The sequence below is a fragment of the Hyperolius riggenbachi genome, chromosome 4 (assembly GCF_040937935.1).
Source record: "Hyperolius riggenbachi isolate aHypRig1 chromosome 4, aHypRig1.pri, whole genome shotgun sequence".
NCBI classification, from domain to species: Eukaryota; Metazoa; Chordata; class Amphibia; order Anura; family Hyperoliidae; genus Hyperolius; species Hyperolius riggenbachi.
The window spans coordinates 267,564,018-267,586,447 of NC_090649.1; the positions used below are offsets into that span (position 1 = coordinate 267,564,018).

A 22,430-nucleotide genomic window follows, 5' to 3' on the forward strand; every position below is an offset into this window, starting at 1 on the left:
TAGGAGGAGGAGGAGGTTACTAGCCAGAGATTTCAGAGGCAGAGGGGAGGAGGAGAGGGGAGTGAAATTTTCACAGGCTGAGGGCTGGAGATACAGATCAGCTTGCCTGTGTGTAATGTTACAAACAGAACATGATCGCTCTCATTGTATCACAGGAATAAATAATCATAAACTGTTTGCAGCTAGATTTGCTGTGTAAACTATCTAAACTTTAGATAAGATGTATAGACAAGTTACTTGTTATAGATTTTTTTTTTTTTTTTTTTTTACCTCAGATCCGCTTTAACAGCTTTTGATAAGGTTCTAAAACTGAGCATTTGGGTGGCATTCAGCTTTTCATAGCATTACTTGCCATGCTTCCAGAACTGGCCTTGGTTTTCTATCAGTAGCAGCAAACAAGGAACCTAAACAAAAACTTTTATGGGCTATGCTATTCCCCATGTGTTTCAAGAATAAACTGGGATTTCTAGGTGGGTGCTCTGTTTTCTTCTAAAGCTGAAAGAGATAGTAATGTGTGTATTTCTTCCGAATGATATATAATTATGGATTGTGCTCAGCCTCTTTTTCAGACAGGAATCCACATGATGTAATGCTGTGAATTTAATTGTTCACTTTTCCTGGCAATCTTCAACTTGTCAGCTTTAGAATGCTACTACGCATCAGCAGACGCCTTTTCTGAAAGTTGTGGGATGGTTTCAAAAGAAGTATGTGGAACTGTTCAAAAGATTACTCATCTTCCTCTGGTAGTAAATTTATAGTGGCACTGGGAAGGTTGTATATTTCGGGAAAGTTACTACTTGAGGCTCCTTCTTGTATTTCCTGGTAGTTAATGTGCAGTTTTGGAGAAATCATGTTGGGACTTGTTCTGTTTTTCAGATTGTTCAGGATTTTGATGTTTTATTGTTGTAATCCATTTCTAAATTGATTTTATTGTTCAAATGGTTGTTAAGCCCCATACACACGCTCAACCGCTTGCAGCACAATTATCAAACAACGTCTGTTGTGAAACAAGTTGAAACCACTAAAAAAAAAAGTTGTTTGCTATTGTTCAAACTGATAAGACATCACTCCAACAGTTGGTTTGACTTCTTATCAGTCTTATCGGTTGTTTGAACAATACTAAACCACTTTATTTTAGTTGTTTCAACTTGTTTCACAACAAAAGTTGTTTGATAATTGTGCTACATTAAAGACCGCTGTTGAGCTTTAGCGAAATTAGGATTCTGCTTCCTAGTAGTGGAAGTAGTATTTCTATTGTGGGCGCAAGAGATTAGTGATAAGCTAATGGTTTTGGACTTAATGCAAATTTGCTACAGTTTATGTGCAGTGTTAAACTGGGCCAATCAAATCCTGTTGCTGCTAATTTCGATTGCTCACTTCAATCAGCCTATCAACTGCAATAACATTTGCATTAATATGGGACATTTTAATGAAATTACATGATCTGCATTGGTTTCCATGGGTGCCTACAATTTACACCATTATTCTTTATGTACGGTAGAAAGAGACATTAACATTTACCTTTTTTAAACCTCCACTGTACATAAAAATGTGCACTTCGTTGTTATAGAGCAGTAGACAGTTATGCAATGAACATGTTGCCCATCATTTGTATACCGTATATTAATATTTCCGACACAATGTGAACGGGCTCACAAAGAATCTGCATGACAGTCTCTAGCAGTTAGGCAGCCTCCATATCTCGCCTACTATTTCCTTTAAAACTTGCATTTTTCCCTTTATTAACGCTGATAATTTAACATAATTTAACATGGACATGTGTATGCACTATCTACCATGTAGTACTTTCCTTTTCCAATCTCAAGTACTGACTAAGCTTCTGACTTGCTCCACAACCCCCCCCCCCCCCCTCCTTCCCACTCACCTGATGCACTTCCTATCCTTAAGGCCCATACACACAGCGTACAAATGTGTTAAGCGACGATTTGTTCGTGTGGACACGGCAAGAGACAGACTGTCAGCAGTGTCAGCAGACACAGCCATGTTTGAGCGATTCAGCTGGTGAATCTCTTGTGACTTTTGTCTCATGAACCGTCGCTTAGTCTGTTGGTGTCCTGTCGTGTGTACAAAAGTCTTCTACAGACAGCAGAATCACTACCATAATACTACTACTATACGTAGTCTGTGGCAGACAGCTTCCGTTGTCTTCACCCTTTCTGTTGTCACGTGTGTACAACTGTCGTCAACTCGAATTGTCGCTGCCATAAATATGCTGTTGTCTCTTGTCTGTTTTGTCGCTGCCTCACAACTACAGACAAATGTATGCCGTGTGTATGGGCCTTTACACTGTGGGTGGAAACAGCCACAGCCACAGCCTGACTGCATTCCGTACACTATAATGGCCTCGATTCATAAACAGCCGTGCGATAAAATCTTGTCGGGAAAATACCGCACTCTGTATTTTCCTGATCTGTGTGCTAATTCATAAAGATTTCCCCAGCTGCCCTTGGAGGTCGGTAAATTACCGCAGCCCATTGAGCGGTAGGGTAGAGCAGTGTCTCAATTCTCTCTTTACCCTGCAGAAATGACTCACACAGATGGCTCTCTCCACTGATGACTCAGACATATGAGTCACACAGTCTTTCCCTGCCTGCTCAAATGATTCACACAGAGGGCTCTCTGGCTCTCTCTCAAACAGACTTCTGCTCTCTGCACTTTTGCATTCATCAGAGCTGCCGGTAACTTGTTAACGCCTCACTAGAGGTGTCGGTAACTACCTCCAGGCTTACCGCTTGTTGCAGGCTTTATGAATTGGCATTTGCTGACAATTTACTGACATGTGTTGGCGGTAACTACAGCCACGTCAATAATTTTATCTCCCTGGTCGGTAATGTCAGCTTCTCATGCGGTAACAGCCTTTATGAATTGACACTTTGCTAAGCGGTCGGGAAAGTCTGCTGGTTTCAGCATTACCGCATGAGGTAATGCTTTATGAATCGAGGCCAATGTCTTTAAGCACATACATCACACTAGTGTGTACAGAGAGAAGAGCGTATCCACGAATGCTCCACAAAGTAATGTAAGTAGAGGCAATGGGAAATGAATATTAATGCTGCTCAGATGCAGCCATTGTTAACTCTAGGAGGTTGGTACACTTTAAAACTCAACTAAGTTGAACATTTGAAGAAGACAAAAAAACCTTATTACAGAAATAATGTGATTATAATAGAAGCAAAGTGATTGACAGGATACCTGTTCATATAAGCCTGATGTGCCAGATGTGCTTGTGCACTTCATCTCATTTACTCTTCTCGGATTCGGAGGGGCAGGCAATCACGTGGGGTAAAGTGACTCCAAAAGAGCAAGAGCCTCCAGGATAAATTTCCCAGCATTCCTGCATTACAGTAGAAATTGTTAATCTATTAGGAAATGTTATGTATAGTAAACAGGATTTAGGTAAGTAGCAGTTGAAGGATTTCAATCTGAAAACTGAAAAGTACTAGGGCAGTAGAGAAAAGAAGTCTATAGCGCCACAGAATATGTCGGTGCTTTATAATTCAATAAAAATATGTGCACTGTTGCCAACAAGCACAGCTACAAGATAGGTTTTTATTTACAAAGCCAAATTCGAAGGTGCAGAAGTCCCCCTCCATCAGTTAAGCAAGGAGTTTTTACAAAATAAAAAAAAAATTCTGCCACTGGGTGCCTACATGGCACTAGACATTTATTCCTGGGGTTGGGCTGTAAAAGGGCATTTGTTTGAATGGAAGTGTGTAAAAGGGTGTCATTATTTTTTTAAAATTATAAGTCCATTCTACTTTCAACATTTTACCATTGTTTGTACTGCTGTAGTCAGTAATTGCTCCAGTACAGTTTTCACTTCACTAACCTTTACTAGCCTATAAAAGTATGTGACACTTATGTGGTAATGCCCATTAAAGTGGAGGCATCACAGTGCAGTTCAAAAAGCAGAAATATGGCCACTCACAATGCTGTAACTGTTCAAGATAATTAATAGACCTGACTAGGGTTAACTCGCTAACTTTGAAGTTTTGTTTTTCTCTTTCCTCGTCTGTTTGGCGGTGCACAAATATATGTAAAACTGTATTTTTCCTACTTAAAACCCTTCATGCTTGGGGATTTTTGTTGCTTCAGGTAGTAGTTTCTAGTTCCATTTGTTCCAGGCTCAGAAAGGGAGGGAACACCCTTAAAGGGACTCCTAGCAGTAAATAAAATCAAAATCTGAACTTATCTGGGGCTTTCTCCAGCCCACCGTAGGTCAGGAGATCCCTCGGCGTGCTTCTGGCTCTTCTCCCAGGCCCTGCTCAGAAATGCCTCCTGGCGACACTGGGCCCGAGTGTCAGGCTCCCTCTTCCTGAAAGATGACGTCAGTTGTCACCACGCCGGCCACCTAGCGTCATCACGGCGGCCAGCGTGACAGTACGGCGCATGCGCGATTAAACCGCACATGAGATGTACTGTCACGACGCATTGCAGAATTTCCTCATCTATGATGTCTAAAAGCATTTTCTGCTCAAACGGCTGCATTTCCGCGTTTAGTTTTCCGCATTTCTGTTTTCATTTTCCGTTTTGTGGAACAATGGTATGATTGCCTGTTGGAGTCATAGATTTTGCGCCTCCTAGTGCTTCTTTGCATGTCTTTTTGCACTTCGTTCCACTCCACTTTAAGAACTTGGGGGTTAGAGCACTCTTTTCAGTTGGCTAGAGATATGCATATAAGTTGATGCAGAGTTAGGCAAATTTTGTTGTAAAACTATGCAGCTTGAAAATGGACCAATCTCATGCTTCCAATATTGGATTAGCCCATTTTAGTAGCTGCATAGATTTTCATCACAATTACCATAATTCTGTGTCAAATCTCAATTATTTGCCCTCAAACACAATCCTTACTGACTAATGTGTGTTCTGGAACATGAAGAGCTTGTCTAATCATTGTCATCAGTATGCCAAATAGCTGGTTAACTTTCAAGCAGGGCGTTTGCTTATAAAATAGTTGACAGTTTTAAGGGTTAACCATTAGAAGAAAAGTTGGTTCAGCATACTGAACTGATCACTCCCCCTCCACCAACCTCCCTCTCCTGTATAGTTCCTTTTTAATACTGACTTCCCCATATGAAAGGACAGGGGCAAGAGTTTGCTTGGCTGATAGAACAGCATATATAAGCAATACAGATCCTATCTTCGAGACAGGGAGACAGATTTGCAAAAACCAGTCTGCATTCAGTATTTTACACTACCCCCAACCCCGCCCCCCCCCCCCCCCCCCAATTCACTAAGCTTTTCTCACGTTCAGTAGTAGTTTAATAATATACCGATAATGTTGCTTTAATTCACTTAACCCTGCTCCGGTAATGCATGGTGTGCATAAGCTGTTGTTTGTTCTGTCCCGTGCGTTCCTGTCATCCCTTTAAATGTGCATGTATGTCAGTAGAGGGAGCTCTTCTGTACATCAGTATACACATATGCATCTCTAAGGCTACTTACACACTAAGACGTTGCTTTAGGTGCTACGTTAAGGTCGCATAACGTGCACCTAACGCAATGTTTGGTGGTGCGGGAGAGGACGTTAGAGTGAGCCGCTTCAGACGGCTCTATCCGCATAAAGAGTGGCCTGATTGGCCGGCGGGACCTCGTGATGCGGAGTGAGACACTCCGCATCACGTGGTCCCGCCGGCCAATCAGCAGCCGCCAGTGCAGTGCATATTAAGTAGCCATGTGCGCGGCTACTGCAGCGTCATCTCCCCGCCTCCTCTCGCCCCCCACTGAGCATGTGCAAACAGTCTAACACGGCTTAAGCCACTCAGAACGCACAGTACGTTGCACTTTGCCCGAACGTGCAGCGTTACTGTGTAACGCAACGTGGGCAGTGTGAACAGCCTCATTGACTTTGTAGTGCTGTGCAGTGGGCTGCATTACAGGCTGTACTAACGTGCGCCGGTAACATCCTGGTGTGTAAGTAGCCTAAAGGTATACAGAAAATACTTTTTAAATGTCTCCTTCTCTGTCGTTTTCAAGTCCTGTCCGTCAGTGCATCTTATCAAATGGGGTGAGAAGCAGGGCTGTGTGGCTCTCCCTACTGGATGTCTGCTACATTTTGTCAGCTTTACTGTATGGTGATTATAAGTTACAGACTGGTCAGAGCTGCAGATAAATACCAGTGGGGTAACAGGTTTAGTGAATTAGGATTTGGCAAGATGGTCAGTGAAAATCAGCTGTTTTCTGCATTGAGTGCGGGTATGCTTAGTGAATTGAGCCCCATGTAATATTTGGCCCTCTTCAAAGTCCTGTTTGGTCACATTCCATATATAAAATATTTCAGAATAAAAGCCTGGTAGACATTCTGCATATAAATTAAAGACTAGAACAAAAATGATTGAAATCATGAAATGTATCAATAAACTGAAACAATAGCGAAACTGTACAAATAAGGCAGCAGATTATATAGTATGTACATGTATACCTAATACACCTATCGCGTATGGTATAGTTTAAAGCAGGGAACGGCACAGAGTCCAACATCACAATCAGGGCAGTAGAATCATGATTCTACTGACTTTTTTCCCTTACTCCTCTGTCTTTGAGCAGCAAACACATGTACTGGTTGGTGTATTTTTTGGGGCAATGGGTGGAATATACTCCATGAAGTAACGGCTAGTGAGGTGCTTCGGGTTCAGGGTGTAAGAGGCATGACGCCCCAATCTGGCATCTGCTGCGGTCTGATATTTCAGGCAGATGCACTCGCACATTTTCCAACTTTGCTCCAGGAGATGATGAAAGATCTTTTTGTAGTACTTTTTCTGTTGTTTTTGTACTGCGGGATAAAATGTAATCTCCTGGTCGGCTCTGTCCACACCACCCATCGTACACTTGTAGTTCACTACGACCTGAGGCTTTTGAATGTCTTTATCTTTTCTCATTCTGGCAGTGACAGTCAAGGTGTCGTGGACTGTGCTGAGGAGACAGACATCATCTTTTTTTTTTTTTTGTCATGCCAGCGGAGAGCCAGCATTTTCCCCTTTTGCCAAGCAGCAATGTCCCCAGTTTTTAGCTTCTGTTTGGTAAACGCTGATGGCATTTCCCGCCTGTTAGGCCAAATGGTGCCATAGGCACCAGTCCTATTTTGTATGAGGAACTCAAAGTTCAGGGGAGCTGTAAAAATTCAGTGGTGACACAGTAGCCTTTGTTCAGTCATGCTGATAATACACGGTGCGCTTTTTAGGTAATTAGATGGTTCGATAGATCATTTCCGACAAGTCCGATCTCCCTTTTGTTTTTTTCGCCGCTTGATTTTTGATAGAAATTAATAGAAAAAAGATAAGAAAAACGAGCGGAAGATGAGAGAATTGACTGCAGAATTAAGTGGCAAAAACAATAGAGGAAAAACGCACGGCAGAAACGAACCCCAGCATAAAGGCTGGGGTTGTCCCTCCGTAGTTATTGAACTTGGTGCCTTTGCCGGTATACAGTATTGTATTCCAGAAGTAACCAGTTGACTATTCATATAGCATGTACGACTTTATGTCAAAGCGGGCCTGCTTAGATGCTATTTACTGGACCCAACTCAGCCTCTCCTTATAGGCCAACAGACTCTCGTCAACACTTATGCCCCTCTGTGCTACGTAAGTGGTCCGGAAGTTGTCAACAATGAGCTGATACACCTCCCAAATTTTTTAAAGTTTTCGGCACAGGGTGGGTGAACTCATCGGAGGTGTCGTTGTTGCTGAAGTGCAAAAACGTAATATTCAAGCTAAACCGATATCCAGACATCACAGTTCCGAAAAAGGGTAGCGATTTATTTTGTTGGTAGACCAATACAATTTCTGCAGAGGTTTCCCCGCCACACCCTGGAGAATAATTCGGCCAAATGTCCTTTTTGTTGACCGGCTCACATGCCCTGCTCCTTGAAAAGTGCCCTTGAGGAGCAGCCAGTTGTTGGGCGGCATAGCAGTTCGCCTCCTTCACTATTATATAAGTGACAGCATCAGAGAAAAAAAGCTGCAGGTAGGTCAGGGAGTTGTGCTTAGTCTACCTTCAGGCCAGGCTCCCCAGTAAAAGGGAAGCGTGGGGGTGCTGGCGGAGGCTGACTAGTGTCAATGGGGTACCAAATGCGGATTTTACTGACCTCGGTGGGGATGGAATCGCTGTTGTTACCAGGTTAGATGGCAGATTAGCAGGTGCGTCGCTGTCACTCGAGTCCGCCAGTGACTGCAGATCGCTGCCCTCAAACTCCACCAGCGCTTCCGGTGTGAGGTGCCTTCTGGAGGTTGACACCATAGCAGATGGCAGGCAGAGGTCGGTGCAGGCGGCAAGCAGAGAGTAGTCGAAATCCAGGCAGAGGTCGGTACAGGCAGCAGACAGAGTAATCAATATCCAAGCAAACATTTGCAACAGTGAGGGCCCGTTTCCACTGGCGCGGAAACTGCGCCGAATCCGCAAAGTTTCCCCGCAGGCAAATCGCGCGGAGAAACTCTGCCATAGGGATGAATAGCACCACCGGCCGAATCGCTTGCGCTAGCGATTCAGCCGGCATCTCCATCCGAAATGGTGCGGGAGGCTGCGAATCCCATAGCCGTGCATGGCACGGCTAGTGGGAATCGTCTGCGTACCCGCAGACTTGGAAGTGTCGCCGCGCATCTCGACGCATGCGGCACAAGTGGAAACAGGCCCTAAGGCAATCAAATTCCAGGCAAAAATCGGTGGCAGGCAGAAAAGTAATGAAACAGATCACAGAAGCACTTAGCTCAGACGCAGCTGGGAACCAAATTGCAACATTGCATTGGATACAAATCCCCTTGTATCCAATACAATGCTAAATTGGGCCAATCGGCATTTAATATTTTATTTCCCTTCCCTCCCACATGACATAACGCTGCGCTGTTGCTCGGTTATCCTGATTGGCCGCCGGGATCCCGAAACAATGAGGTAAAGGGGATCCCGGCGGCCAGGGAGATAAGCCTGGGTTCCACTGGCCAGCGCAAGACCAAGGAAAAAAGCAGGGACGGCAGTTTCACGCAGCCCAAGCTGAGCTTGGGCTTACTGCTCTCCACTCCTATGATTTGAGCTCATCTTGGGATTAACACCAAGAGGGTGTAGCTATAGACCCTGAACAAGCATATCAGGTGTTTCTGACAAGATTATCTGCATGCTTGTTTCTGGTGATTCAGACACTTATGCAGCCAAACCGACAGCAGGGCTGCCAGGTAACTGGTATTGTTTAAACGGAAGTAAATGTGAAAACCTCCATATCTCTCTCATTACACTTGTCCTTTAACCACTTTACCCCTCGCGGTACGGATTTCTCTCTCCCTTTTTTTTTCCCCCCTAAAAAACCAAGGGACGGAGAAATCCTTACCTTCCGCGCTACCGCCGCTGTCCGCTCTCCCGCCGCTCGTGCGTACGCTCCCGCCGCTCGTGCACGCCGCCTTCCGGATGCTTACAGGTCGCATGTAAACAAACTCACTGTGGCCATCTTGTGGCCAAATAGTAAAACTACACCCTAAAGCATTTTACATATAGAAATACATTAGTTTTATACAATACATTAACTCATTACCTCCCACACTCCCCAATTTTTTTTATTTTTTTGTGTAATTAAAAAAAAAAAATACAATAAAAAACAAAAACAAATAGTTACCTTAGGGACTGAACTTTTTAAATATTTATGTCAAGAGGGTATAACACTGTTACTTTATAAACTACGGGCTTGTAATTAGGGATGGATGCAAAACTGAAAAAAATGCACCTTTATTTCCAAATAAAATATTGGCGCCAAACATTGTGATAGGGACATAATTTAAATGGTTTTATAACTGGGACAAATGGGCAAATACATTTCATTGGTTTTAATTACAGTAGCATGCATTATTTAAAAACTATAATGGCCGAAAACTGAAAAAAAAAATTCCCACATTTTTTCCTATTTTCCCATTAAAACACATTTAGAATAAAATAATTCTTGGCATAATGTCCCACCTAAAGAAAGCCTAATTGGTGGTGAAAAAAACAAGATATAGTTCATTTCATTGTGATAAGTAATAATAAAGTTATAGACGAATGAATGGTAGGAGCGCTGAAAGGTGAAAATTGCTCTGGTGTTCAAGGGGTAAAACCCCTCAGTGGTGAAGTGGTTAAGGCAGTCATACACTATACAAGTTGTTTTGCCCAGTTTGACATTTTGACAAGACAAAAACATCTAATTGGACGTAGAATTAAGTGGATTGAAGTATTTACAATAGTTTAATACGATTAAAACACTGAACCGCAGTGTTTGATTTTGGTCGGTCGATTAGATTGGTTGAAATTAGGGGTAAAAGCAAAATTGTATAGTGTATGGCCAGCTTTACAGAATACAGCAAGGTGAGTGATGGATCAGCACACTCCCGTGCAGGCATTTTCAGAATTTTGGTGAGATTATACATTTGTGATCTTTAGGGCGCAAAGACACGTTAGGGCTGGTGCACACTGCAAGAGCTTTTCTGACTGCTTCATGATTTGAAAAGCTCTTGCTAATGTTATCCTAAGTGAGTGTTCTCACTGGATCGATGTAATATGTTGTCGCTTTATAAATACAATAAATAATAATAATAATAATGATTTTCTAAAAATTCCCCATAACATTGCATTAGCAAGAGCTTTTAAAATCCAGGGCTGTGGAGTCGGTACAAAAATCTTCCGACTCCAACTCCGACTCCACAGCCCTGTTAAAATCGCTAGCGGTTTAAAAAGCTTTTTCAGAGATTTGGCTTTTAAGCTCAGATAGAAAAATGCAATTTGCAGTGGAGTTAGTAAGCAGGGAGTTAGAAAAAAACTGGGAAACTGCATTCCCTTTTAATGAATTGTGGAAACTGGCATTTGACCAATTTGGCCCCTAAACACTTGTCTTGCTTGCATTATGACATGACTAGTCTGAGGGCTCTCTTTAATGGTGCCCATACACAGTAAAATACAAACTTTTGATTTTCCCATTTATTCAACCAAAACAATAGGTTTGAAAGTTGAAAGTTTTTTCCGATCAAGAAAAATGAACGATTATCCCATTTTTTTTTTTCATTAAATGACAACCGAGGTGACATGAGATAGACATGTTTGTACAGTGCCAAGCGCACAAATAACTAGGCTGTGTTCCTTTTTTTACTTTCTCTGCCTGAAAGAGTTAAAAAACAGGTATGCAAGTGAGCGTTTCTGACTGGGTCTGACTACAGCATAACCCTCACTGATTAATGATTACAGCCATAAAATAGTTTCCCGACAGTAAATGGCTTCTGAGAGCAGGAAAGGGGTATAAAGAATCAAAAATTCATAGATTTGAGCTCTAGGATACTTCAATGAAGGTGTCATTGAGCAGAGAAAATGACAGTAAAAACTTAAAAACTAGATTTATATATAAAATAAAACTGTGGGTTATCTTTATTAAAAAAAAAAAAAAAAAAAGTAATTTTTAGGAGGATGAATAAAATTGTTTTTCTCATCAGCTTTTTTTCACCACAGATGTCCTTTAAAAAAATAATCGGACATGTTGGAAAAATATATTCGCTCTAACGGAATAACTGACATTATCTAATGAAAAAAATATATTGTACTATGTATGGGCACCACAAGAGACCATTTTTTAAGGGGTTTATCCATAAAGCAATGACTTTCTGTAACTCTGGAGTGATGAAACCTTATAGAGCGCTACGTCTGCCATGTGGTATATACAACAATGTAACTACTTAGATGGTCATTTCTTACAGTAGCCTTTGAAATGTTGTTTGAGCTTTTTCATTTGAGAACTTTGGAAAATCTCTTTTGGTTACTGATTACTGTGCTAATATCAAGTAGAATACTGTGCAGTACTCATGATGTAACTGATTGTAAGTGGATGATATGTGAGTTTGCATATTTTTATCTTTATTGCACAGATTTTCTTGTTTATATTTAGACAATTACTGTATATAGATTAACTATGTGTGCAATTAAATTGAATCGGGTAATGTAATTTCTGTAATAATATTTGTAAATGTCTACTTTAACAGCCCCTGTATTTCCATTTATTTAGTTCAGTAAGGAAAAATTAAAATATGTAATTGCATGTAAAACTTGCAAGATTGATCTCCCAGTCTGTTGTAAATAACGTTCTTTGTATGATGGAGAGGTTGAATTCAGAATAGTTGTTGGCAAGAATAGTTTCCATTTTGATGAAAATCCGTGGAGGAGAGAAAACATCTTAGAACTGGTGTGAGCTGGGAGGCTGGTAAGATTGATTGACACAAAAAGAAAAAAAATACTGAAAGGGATGGAATAAATGCTTCCCTCCCCCTTTTAGCTGGCACTCATAAACAGGAGCAGATAGCATCTAAGGCATTGCCTCAGCAGGAAAGTAACTCTGATGGGGGTTAGGAATCTGGAAGATTGCATTGTGTAGCAATTAGAATTTTTTCTCTCTGCAGTAGTAGTGCAAATTATGAAACCTTAAGGTATAACTGATATATTCCTGTATCAAAATGTATTTTTTATGTTCACTTTACCAAATGGTGTGCTTTAAATGAAGTATTGAACTTGACAGCATGTTTTTGGCCAGTTGGTGATGTGAAATGGTTCACTGAATTGAATAGCACCCTGCATACCTAGTGCCTGACTTCAATTGATTTTTCCATGACTGTAGGGCAGTTGAGGTGAGTTAACTCTTTTTAATGGTCCTGGAGATGTCAACCATTTTAGCAAAAACAAAAAGAAACTGATAAGTCTAAGCAGTTTACCTTTTCTTGTGCTGTTTAATTTAGTATTGTCCATGTCTATGCCTTGTTGTGGTGTTTTGAGCTATATCATTTTTCTGGTCACTTTATATTTCAACCTTGTTGGTGTTCTTCGTTAGATAGTTTAGTTTTAAATACATTCTGATACATTTTATATCTAACATTTATTTTTTATTTTTGTACACAAAGAATTTGCTTTTCCATGGCACTTAGTGTGAGTTGTCAACCTAACTGCTGTGTGTTTTTTTTTTTTTTTTTTTTTTTTTTTGCTCATTGTTATTACTGTCATTGATTTCTATAACAGAAATATCTTCTGTTGTGCAGCTTAAAGGTGTAAAACAAAACTGGTATATAAAAATACAATGTTGTACATAAAAATAGACAACATGAAACACAAATGGTAGACTATTTATAATTTACAATGACAGTTGTATAATGATTAGCAAATTAAACAACAACTTAAACGACACAGAAGTGAGAGAAACCTGTCCTTTCAAGATTACAATCTTAAAAAAAAAAAAAGAAAAAAAATTGTAGCAGGAAACATTGCAATCTTAGTATCTCTTTAAAAATGCAGTTCCTAAGCCCAAGTTGAATCAGCAGTGTAGTAAACCTAAGAATTTTGGCAAGGGTGCCATATTCCATGCAAACCCACTCTGAGGAACCTTAGCAGACCTCTTGGAGTGTAAGCAGTCTAGTAAATAGGTGGGGGAGGGGAGATTCTGTGGTCATATTGACTATAGTTGCCTTGATTGCCAGTAAGAGAACTGATCTTTTCAGAATAAATAGAAATGTGATGGATTTTGTTCTTTTAAAAACAATGTTGCTACACTGGATATTCTTTTTAACCTGTGTTTTTTTTTCTCCAAGGTGATATTTTCACAATTTGTAAATATAATTCATTTTAAATCACCAGCAAATAAGACAATACTCAAATTAATTGCAATAGTTTTCAACTGCTTTTTGGTACTTTTTCAATTGCAAAATATTGAAAAGGTATTTTAAATACAAGATGAAAAATTTATCTCCTAGGAGAAAACTCCAGAGAAATAGTTAAGTGCATATGGGAACTAGTGTTCAACAGTCCGAAAGCTGTATTTTAAGAAGTCAAGGTTGGAACCAAGTGTATTAAATATTTCTCCATGACTTGCAATCTTACAGTATGCATTTTTTTTTTTCATTTTTTCAGCACATAGGAAGTGAAAAAATACTAAAAATAACTGTTCTTATCCTTTGCTTGTTAATTGACGAAAATGTGTGTTTATAGCATACATTGAAAAGAGGGTAGGGTTAGAAAAACTGTCAGTTTTTAAATGAATCCAACTTTAATGCATTGAACTAATAAGTTATCATTTATTGGTCCCTGACTTATGTTTCTGAAGAAAGCAAATGCTTGAAAAATCATTAGTGGTGAATTTTATATCACTTTATAACTCTATTATCTTGAATTTAATATACGGTAATTGGTTTAGAAAAATACTTGTGGGTATTCTGCACAATGTGTGCAACATTTCTATGTAGTGTTTTTGTATAAATCTATGTGAAAAATAAGCCTTAGACGTATTTTGCCAATTAAGAACTATTGCTTTAGTTTAGTTTTTTCTAAATTATAGCAGCAAATTTAGAAAAAGCAGCATTGGAGACGAGCACTTTCACCAGGCAAAGCGACTATTTATGCACTGCCTTCAGTTAATTCGTTTTTACAGCTAAATTATTCCTGGTAGGAAAGAACGCGTGAGAGAAAAATCCTTTGAACGGCAATGCAGAGATGTAGTACTCTGATATGTAAATGTACATGTCGCCCCCTGGTGGAGTTAATATTAATTGTGCAGTTGGTGACAAAAAGGACACTTTTATGTATGCTTCTTCTTTTTTTGAGGCATTAATTCCATTAATGGTATTGTAGAAATATTTAATTTGTGAAGACCATGCAACATACTTTAAATGTAAACCAGATAAAAATTAAGGTTCAACCCCGACGTTTTAACGCAAAGTCTATACTTTGCATTAACCAAGGTAAAAGGAAAGTCCATAGACTTTAATTTTACCTTTCACACCCGACGCTGCGTTTCGATGCGTTGCGGTATGACGCATCCCGCACATTTTATCGTCGGGAATCGGCGCTTCCCCTTCGGGTTAATTAACTACTACCGCCGCTACTCAGTGTCGCACCGCAGATTCCCGACGACACGCCGCAACGCCTGCAGGAGCCGTTCTCCTGCACGTTTTGAGTGTGTAACCGGCCTAAAATGTAAAATACACGTGCATATGTTTGTCCTTAGGTAAATGCTCTGCCAATTATTTCCTATGTAGCTAGGTCTTATAGTCTGCCAGCTCTGACTCTCTTGCCAACATGTTTTAGCTAGTCTTCTCATAGTAGTCTTTTAAATATGAGTCCTTCAGAGTGGCATAAGGAAGCATATCTGAAACTCTTGCAATGCAGCAGCAATAAGACTTTAGAAGTTGTTCCCTATTGCCATTTTTTTTCAGTGGTGACGCGGTATTTTTATAATAATGTTTGAGCCACCTCAGATGCTGACAACCCTTTGTAGAAGTGTATGTATGCAGTGTTCTCGACAGAATATTTTTTCCAGCTTGGTGGCATGAGAAAAGTAGCCGGATGAGTCGCTAACCGAAGGAATGCAGTGCTGGTTATCGCAACTCTGCTTATAGCATGGGAAGAGGATGAGGAGGCGAGCCAATGACAGCCAGGTGCTCGCCAAAATTCGCCGGGTGGATAACCCAGCTAAGAGAGCCTGGGCGAACACTATATATTTGAAAAATAGTTTCATTGCAGTAATGCCTTATCTTTTATTTGTAATGAGATTGTTTTCACCTTTAGTGAAGACTGTTTCTGTTTCAATATAATTTTATTTTAAACAAGTCACACGTTAAAAATTACATTGCCAGCACAGAAAGTAAGCTAGATTATTACGGACATAAAATAATAAAGTAGAATTACCGCTTGATAAACCTCCCAAACATGGAAATATGGACTACAGAAACTTACAGTATCACATCATTCCAGTACAAACATCCTTTTTTATTTTAGTTTTTTTAGGCAATATCATTAAAGTGGACCTGAACTCAGAACTGCCCTTTTGCTGTAAAAGATACACAACAGCATAATAACCTTTGAAAGAAAAACATTTTTGTTACAGCTGATACAAATCCTACAGTAAATCTGCACTGTTTCTACTTCCTGCTTTCATGGAAGCAGTCATATTGTTAACATCCTGTAGTTTCAAATTAGCTTATCTGCCAAGCTAAACTCTCTAAATACATACAGGGTGCATTTCTCTGTTTTCCTTCTGTCCTGGTGTAAGACTGGTGCATGATCAGATATAGCAATATTCCCTATGGAAGCTTCTTGCACCCACTATAAATCACACCCCGCCCCCTCCCCCTTATAGCAGCAGTATCATACCTTTGCTAAGGATTGTAGGGCAGTCGAAGTCTTAGAATAGTAATATCTCTGGAGTGTGCAATGCCCCACCTAAATAGGAAACCTTAACATCCTGTTTCTGAAATGTGCAATCCCTGTGGACCACAGTTGACAAGTTTAAACCCCTCAGTAATATCAACCACCCACCTCCCCTGTTCCCAACCAACCCTGTATCATATTGTCTAGGACATCATGTAAATAAAAGGTAGATATTATACAGGGCTGTTGAGTCGGAGTTGAGGAGTTAGAGTTGGAGCAATTTTGGGTACCTGGAGTCGTTGGTTTCATAAACTGAGGAGTCGGAGTTGGGAGTCAGTCGGATGGTTGCATCAAATCCACAGTCCTGGTAAATATTTGACTCACAGTACCCAAAATGGCTTTGACTCCGACTCCTTAGTCTGAGTTGTTGGTTCCTATGACCTAATCCTTTTCATTTTTCTAGTCCCTTAATGCGGTCTCATATTAGTTGCGGAACATAGCTAGGTGAAGCAAGACCTCCAGTATGTGTCACATATTTAAAGGCTAGATGGATAGAACCCAGCACTTCCAGTCTTGCAGAGCTGGGCTAGAAAGTTTGGTGTTTCCCTTTACACATGTGGGAAAGGGCAGTCTTAAAAGTAAAATGACTAGGTATAGTTCCAGTGCCAACATGCTCTGAAATAATGAAGATGTACTAAAGCTAATACAGGAGGACTGTAATTTAGCTAGCAGCAGCCAGGCCAGTAAGCCATAGCAACAGCACGTTGAAAATTATGTAGGGAACGATTATGTGCAAAAGCAAACGTCTAACCACGTTGGTTAGACTGTTGCTTTTGTATCGTCATAAGCTGTCTCTACTTGAGTTTATTTATAAGCATTATATGGATATTGGATTAAATACTTGAACTATCTGCTGTTGAAATGCTTCTGGCTGATTCATGGAAATGTAACGCTACACCCTCCTGGATCTGAGGTGGATGACATCTGGTGAGCTGATATTTTAAATGGGATGTGTATGGACTGGTGCACAGAGTGAAGCACTAAGCACTTGGGGTGTTTACCTGAATGATTCTAGCCAACAGTAATGCACTATGTTTAGCTCTTCTTAATTTCACAGATTGTGCAATACAGATGAAGAGGAGCGCTTTCATTATATGTTAATATTGATTCCATTGGACTTTGTTGATAGCGAAGACTCTTAATTGTTCATTTAAATGTATAAGCGAATGATATGAACGGGTGGGCACAGTTTTGTATTTTACATATTTGTCCTATTTCATCAATGTTTTCTTGTCAAAAATCCTAAGTAAACCTAATGAGTGCAAAATATCTAAAAACTGCTTGGCAGTAGATGTTCACGTTACGGAACATCTGGCAGGGAAAGGGTTAGGAGGAATTAAATATGGCAGCCTCCTTATAGCTCTCAGTTCAGGTTCCCTTTAACATTGAGTTTTCAAAGCAGGACACATATTGCCATTTTTTTTTGCATCGTAGCCTCTGCACCCTCTTTCAGCCTCTGCACCCTCCTTCGTCCTCTGCACCCTCCGTCTGGGACATAGCACAATAGCCACAGCCTTCCACATCTGATTCCATTTGTAGTAAGATCAATAGAGCCACTTTACTTTGTCACTTTTGCTCCACTTCTGTTAGGTAGTGTTTTCCACTACAAACAAATGCAGTGTTTTGTTTTGTTTTCAAACAATGTAATTTTTTTTTCTGCCATAGCATTTGATATTTCTACCATGGCTGTGGAGTTAGAGTCAAGGCGTTGCAGCAGTTTTTGGTACCTGGAGTCGGGAACAAAATGTTCCGACTCCTAATAAATGTAAACTGTAATTAAGAGAAAAAAAATATTAAATGTTCTAATTCTCAGATAAGTCACAATAAATAACAGTATTAGCAGTGCTTAGTCTACAAAAATCAAATAAACCAGTCAAAAACCAGGTACGTATGCTGCTGCAATAAAGAAGTATCTGTATTTTTAAAATCAGATATACAAATCTGATTGTGACTATCTTTCTGTACACAGTAATCTTTTACATATAAGTAACATCTCTCCTGTAAGAATAAAGCCTGAAATGTAGTTGTCACCAGTAGGCATGGTCAATGAGATGCAAATAATTGTTGATGCAGGTTTATACAAATGTATTATTCAAATGTATGCACTTGCTCATGAAATCAGTCAATTTGAGATGTTGTTTCATTTGGGGACATATATGCAATCCCCGCAGAGTTCTGAATCCACTTAGAATGTTGTGCACATTGAACGCAGAGGTGTTGTCTGTCACCCACATACCTGGTTCAAATTGTGCATGAAGAATGTGTAATAGATAATGTAAGAGTGAACAGAGGCGCCAGCAGGATAAAAAGTTCTAAAAGGCTTAAAATCCCTCAGAAGGTGGTGGTGGACTCGCCTCCCCGAAGCAGACAAGATACCGTCAGTTTTATAACAGGTTTATTAATATACTCCAAAACAAACAGTGCAACGCGTTTCACGGGTATGTTCCCGCTTCCTCAGGCAATAAACAGATAGGAGTACACAGAATAGTCTCAAGGTCACGAATAGCGCTATTCGTGACCTTGAGACTATACTGTGTACTCCTATCTGTTTATTGCCTGAGGAAGCGGGAACATACCCGTGTAACGCGTTGCACTGTTTGTTTTGGAGTATATTAATAAACCTGTTGTCATAAAACTGACGGTATCTTGTCTGCTTCGGGGAGGCGAGTCCACCACCACCTTCTGAGGGATTTTAAGCCTTTTAGAACTTTTTATCCTGCTGGCGCCTCTGTTCACTCTTACGTTATCAATATCCACCCCTCTTGGAGAGGGGTTGATCCCCATTTTTCCTGATCTACAGAGAGCGAATTTTAATCCTGAGTGAGGACAGGTCTAATCTCCTCACCTGCCTATACAGTGGTTGCCTAGGTGGTAACCCACGTTTGTGAGTATATACATTTTATATACTTTTCATTTCCAACCCCTTGTTTTGCATACTACACTATATTGGGCTCTCAGTATTTTCCTTTGTCTTTAATGTGTAATAGAGGAAGAATCCTTTCTGTAAAGATCATTTCAGATGTCTCAGATTAAGTGTGTGTGTAGATTCAGTGATATCAGAGGGCTGTTTTGTTTTTTTAAAAACCTACTCTATATTAACTTGTGTTTATGCAGATTTATACTGTAAAACCATTTCACATGCAAAGTACTGTTGTACATTTTTGTTGTCAAAAGAGGTGTATAATTTTTGACATATACCAAAATTCTCTTCTTTTTAGATGCTACAATTGTGGTGGCCTTGATCATCATGCTAAAGAGTGCAATCTACCTCCTCAGCCAAAAAAGTGCCATTACTGTCAAAGCATAATGCACATGGTAGCTAACTGCCCACACAAGATGGTTCCACCACACCCAGCAGCCTCTCAGGGAAGATTTGAAGCAGAACTGCAGCCTTCCACTTCTGCCTTTCAGAGAGAAGGAGGAGGAGGTGCCTTTGGCTATTCATCTCCATCATATACTCAGGAGGGAAGATCAGAGCTCTCAGAACGTTCAAGCAGGTCACCGCAAGAAGCTTCCTTAAGTAAAACCTCCACATCACCGGAAGAACAAAGCAGGAAGGGGCCTTCTGTTCAAAAAAGAAAAAAAACTTAGCATTGTTTTGCTTTCTCCCGTAAACTTACCTTCTCTGGGAAGTTCTACCTCATACAAGTACAGGGGAAATGTCATTTTTCACCACTGATCTGGAATTTTAACTACTGTTGAGGAACTGTGAATGAAATCTACAAATGGACAAATCACTTCAAGCAAACTGAACATGCAGGGTGTTATCTTTTACCTCGTTTGTGTGTGTGAGAGCGCGCATGCATGTGATCTGTATTCTTTATGTATACACATCTAGTATTTCAGATGAGTAGTAGAAATGTACGCTGCATTCCTAGCATTCATCATGTGAGTATAAAGCAATATATACTTGTTCAACTTCTGACACACAATTTCTTTTGAACACTCCTGCTATTTATTTCTTTTTCTCCCACAATCAAATTGGTATTGTGCTTTCAATGTGTTTTTACTATGTTGACTTAGAGACCTCACACCTATAGTATTAGCAAATACCAGAAAGATGGTTGCTTTTCAGTTAAAGTGGATCCGAGATAAACTTTTACTCATTGCATAATTGTGTTCCTTTCATATAGTTTATAGGACATTCCTCAAGCCAAATACTTTTTTTGTTTTAATACTGTAATTCCCTATAAACTACACAAGCCTCGCCCACAGCTTTTCACAGTACCTTGGCATTTCAGACAGTAGCAAGAGCTTATGGTAGCTCAGTCTGGACAGGAAGAGGGGGAGGTGTTACTAGGCAGAGATTTCAGAGGCAGAGGGGAGGAGGAGAGGGGACTGAATTTACAAACAGGCAAACTGATAGCATCTCCATCTCTCAGCCTGTGACAACATGGCTGCCGTCATTGTATCACAGGAATAAATATCATAAACTGTTAAATCTGTTTGCAGATAAATATGCTGTGTAAACTATCTAAACTTTGGATAACCTATATAGACAAGTTACTTGTTAGTTAGTTTTTCATCTCGGATCTGCTTTAAAGTAAATGGGACTCATAAAAAGAAAAAAAAAACTTGATACTTACCTAAGGTGAGGGAAGGTTCTGGATCCTAATGAACCTTCCCTCTCCTCTCCCAGTGCCCTTGGTTCAGCGCTGGCTGCACCGTCTAAATCTCCTGCCACCGTTTAAATTCTGCGCCACGGGGGACTTCTGGAGCCCAGTCCCCCTGAAAACGGGTGGCTCCATACTGCGAGCGAGGGCGCAATATGAAGCGGCCCGTCTTCGGGAGGACTCGGGCTCCCGAAGACTTTCCAAAGTCACCTTCACCTGGCTGAAGGAGCCGTATTTGACCAAATTAGTCAAATACTGCTCCCTGGGGGCACCAGGAGAGGAGAGGGAAGGCTCGTTATGACTCAGAGCCTTCCCTTTCCTTAGGTAAGTATCTGTTTTTTGTTTTTTTAATAAACAGCAGTTGCCATTTACTTTAAGTATTGGCAAGTGTCACTTCCATCAGTTTGACCATCCCTTAGTAACACTGTATAGGTGTGAGGAATTCTGAGCATACAGCAAGTAATCTTGCTGTCTTTCAATGTAAATTCTTAGTTTAATAAAAATTAATAATGCTGTAGGTTGGGTGAAGATAAACAATGCAGTACCAATACATTAATCTCACATCTTCATTTTCAGGAGTCCAGATAGCAGTAGCACACAGATTCGGATTTTTTTCCTTTCTTATATTTTAATGATTGTAAAATGTGGCAACACGTAAGACATAAGTACAAGGTGTCTGGAGGATAATTGTACAAATATAGATTGTTCCGACCTGTCAGATCGTTCGCCAGATTTGTGCAGCACATGTAAGCCATTTTATGGCTGCGCCAACCATCGCAGTATATTGATTTCTTGTCTCCTAAAATAAGAGGAAAATCAGTCCTGCAATTAAGCAAGCTGGCACATTTTTGTTTTGATATTTGTACCTATGTAATTTGGAATAGTTCCTTTAGAAATGAGTTGGACAGTGTGTATAAGATGGTCAGTGAGGCTGGGTTTGTGTCACAGTGGCTCATGAGAACACTGGTTACATATATGAAATAAAGGTGCCTGGGGAAAAGGGATGGAGGAGATTGCAGCTTATCACTAACATTAGCAATATTTTACTGCTGGATTCCGATGGTAAAATATCTGTAATGTTTATTGATGTTTTACTGTGGCTAAACCTAACCCTACTCTCATACAGAAGTCTCCCACTACCAGTGCCTATCCCCTGATGGTGCCTAACCCTAAGATTCTGGGTAGGGGTGGTCAATGGAAAGCAAATCCATTCCGAGATGAGGGTTTTGTGTGCACATTAATACAGCTTAATAATGGATGGGTTCGATTGGTCTATTTTCAAACTGTTTCTCCCTTTGCAATGCTATTTTCAAACTAGCAGACACATACACTGACAAATAGACATCAGATTCGACCAACAGATCCCTCTCAAGATCAAAATCTGATCAACGAGGGATCTATTATTGCCACACATTGCAAATAGAACCTTGAAATCTATTAAAAATATATGGAGCTGCCACAGTGCAGGGCCAACTGCTGGGCACTATTTTGACACAGGAAGGAGCGCGCCGGTGGACAGGTGGTTGTACTCTTTACAGTCCCTGGGGAAGGGAGGGGGGGGGGTCTGCTAGGAAAACTGACAAGTGTCTGGGCACCTCTAGCCTTTTACCAACAGAG

The 22,430-nt window shown here is 40.3% G+C and overlaps 1 protein-coding gene across 2 annotated transcripts in view; it reads left to right on the top strand.

Annotated features, from left to right (window-relative positions):
- The window catches only part of LIN28B (lin-28 homolog B), a 110,708-nt gene extending 90,708 nt beyond the window's left edge, over positions 1 to 20,000 (top strand). For both annotated transcript variants that reach the window (XM_068279423.1, XM_068279421.1), the window contains one exon: positions 19,419 to 20,000. In XM_068279423.1, coding sequence (XP_068135524.1) covers positions 19,419 to 19,791 — 373 coding nt within the window. In that variant the 3' untranslated portion in view covers positions 19,792 to 20,000. The remainder of the gene's footprint in view (positions 1 to 19,418) is intronic.
- Positions 20,001 to 22,430: the final 2,430 nt, after the last annotated feature.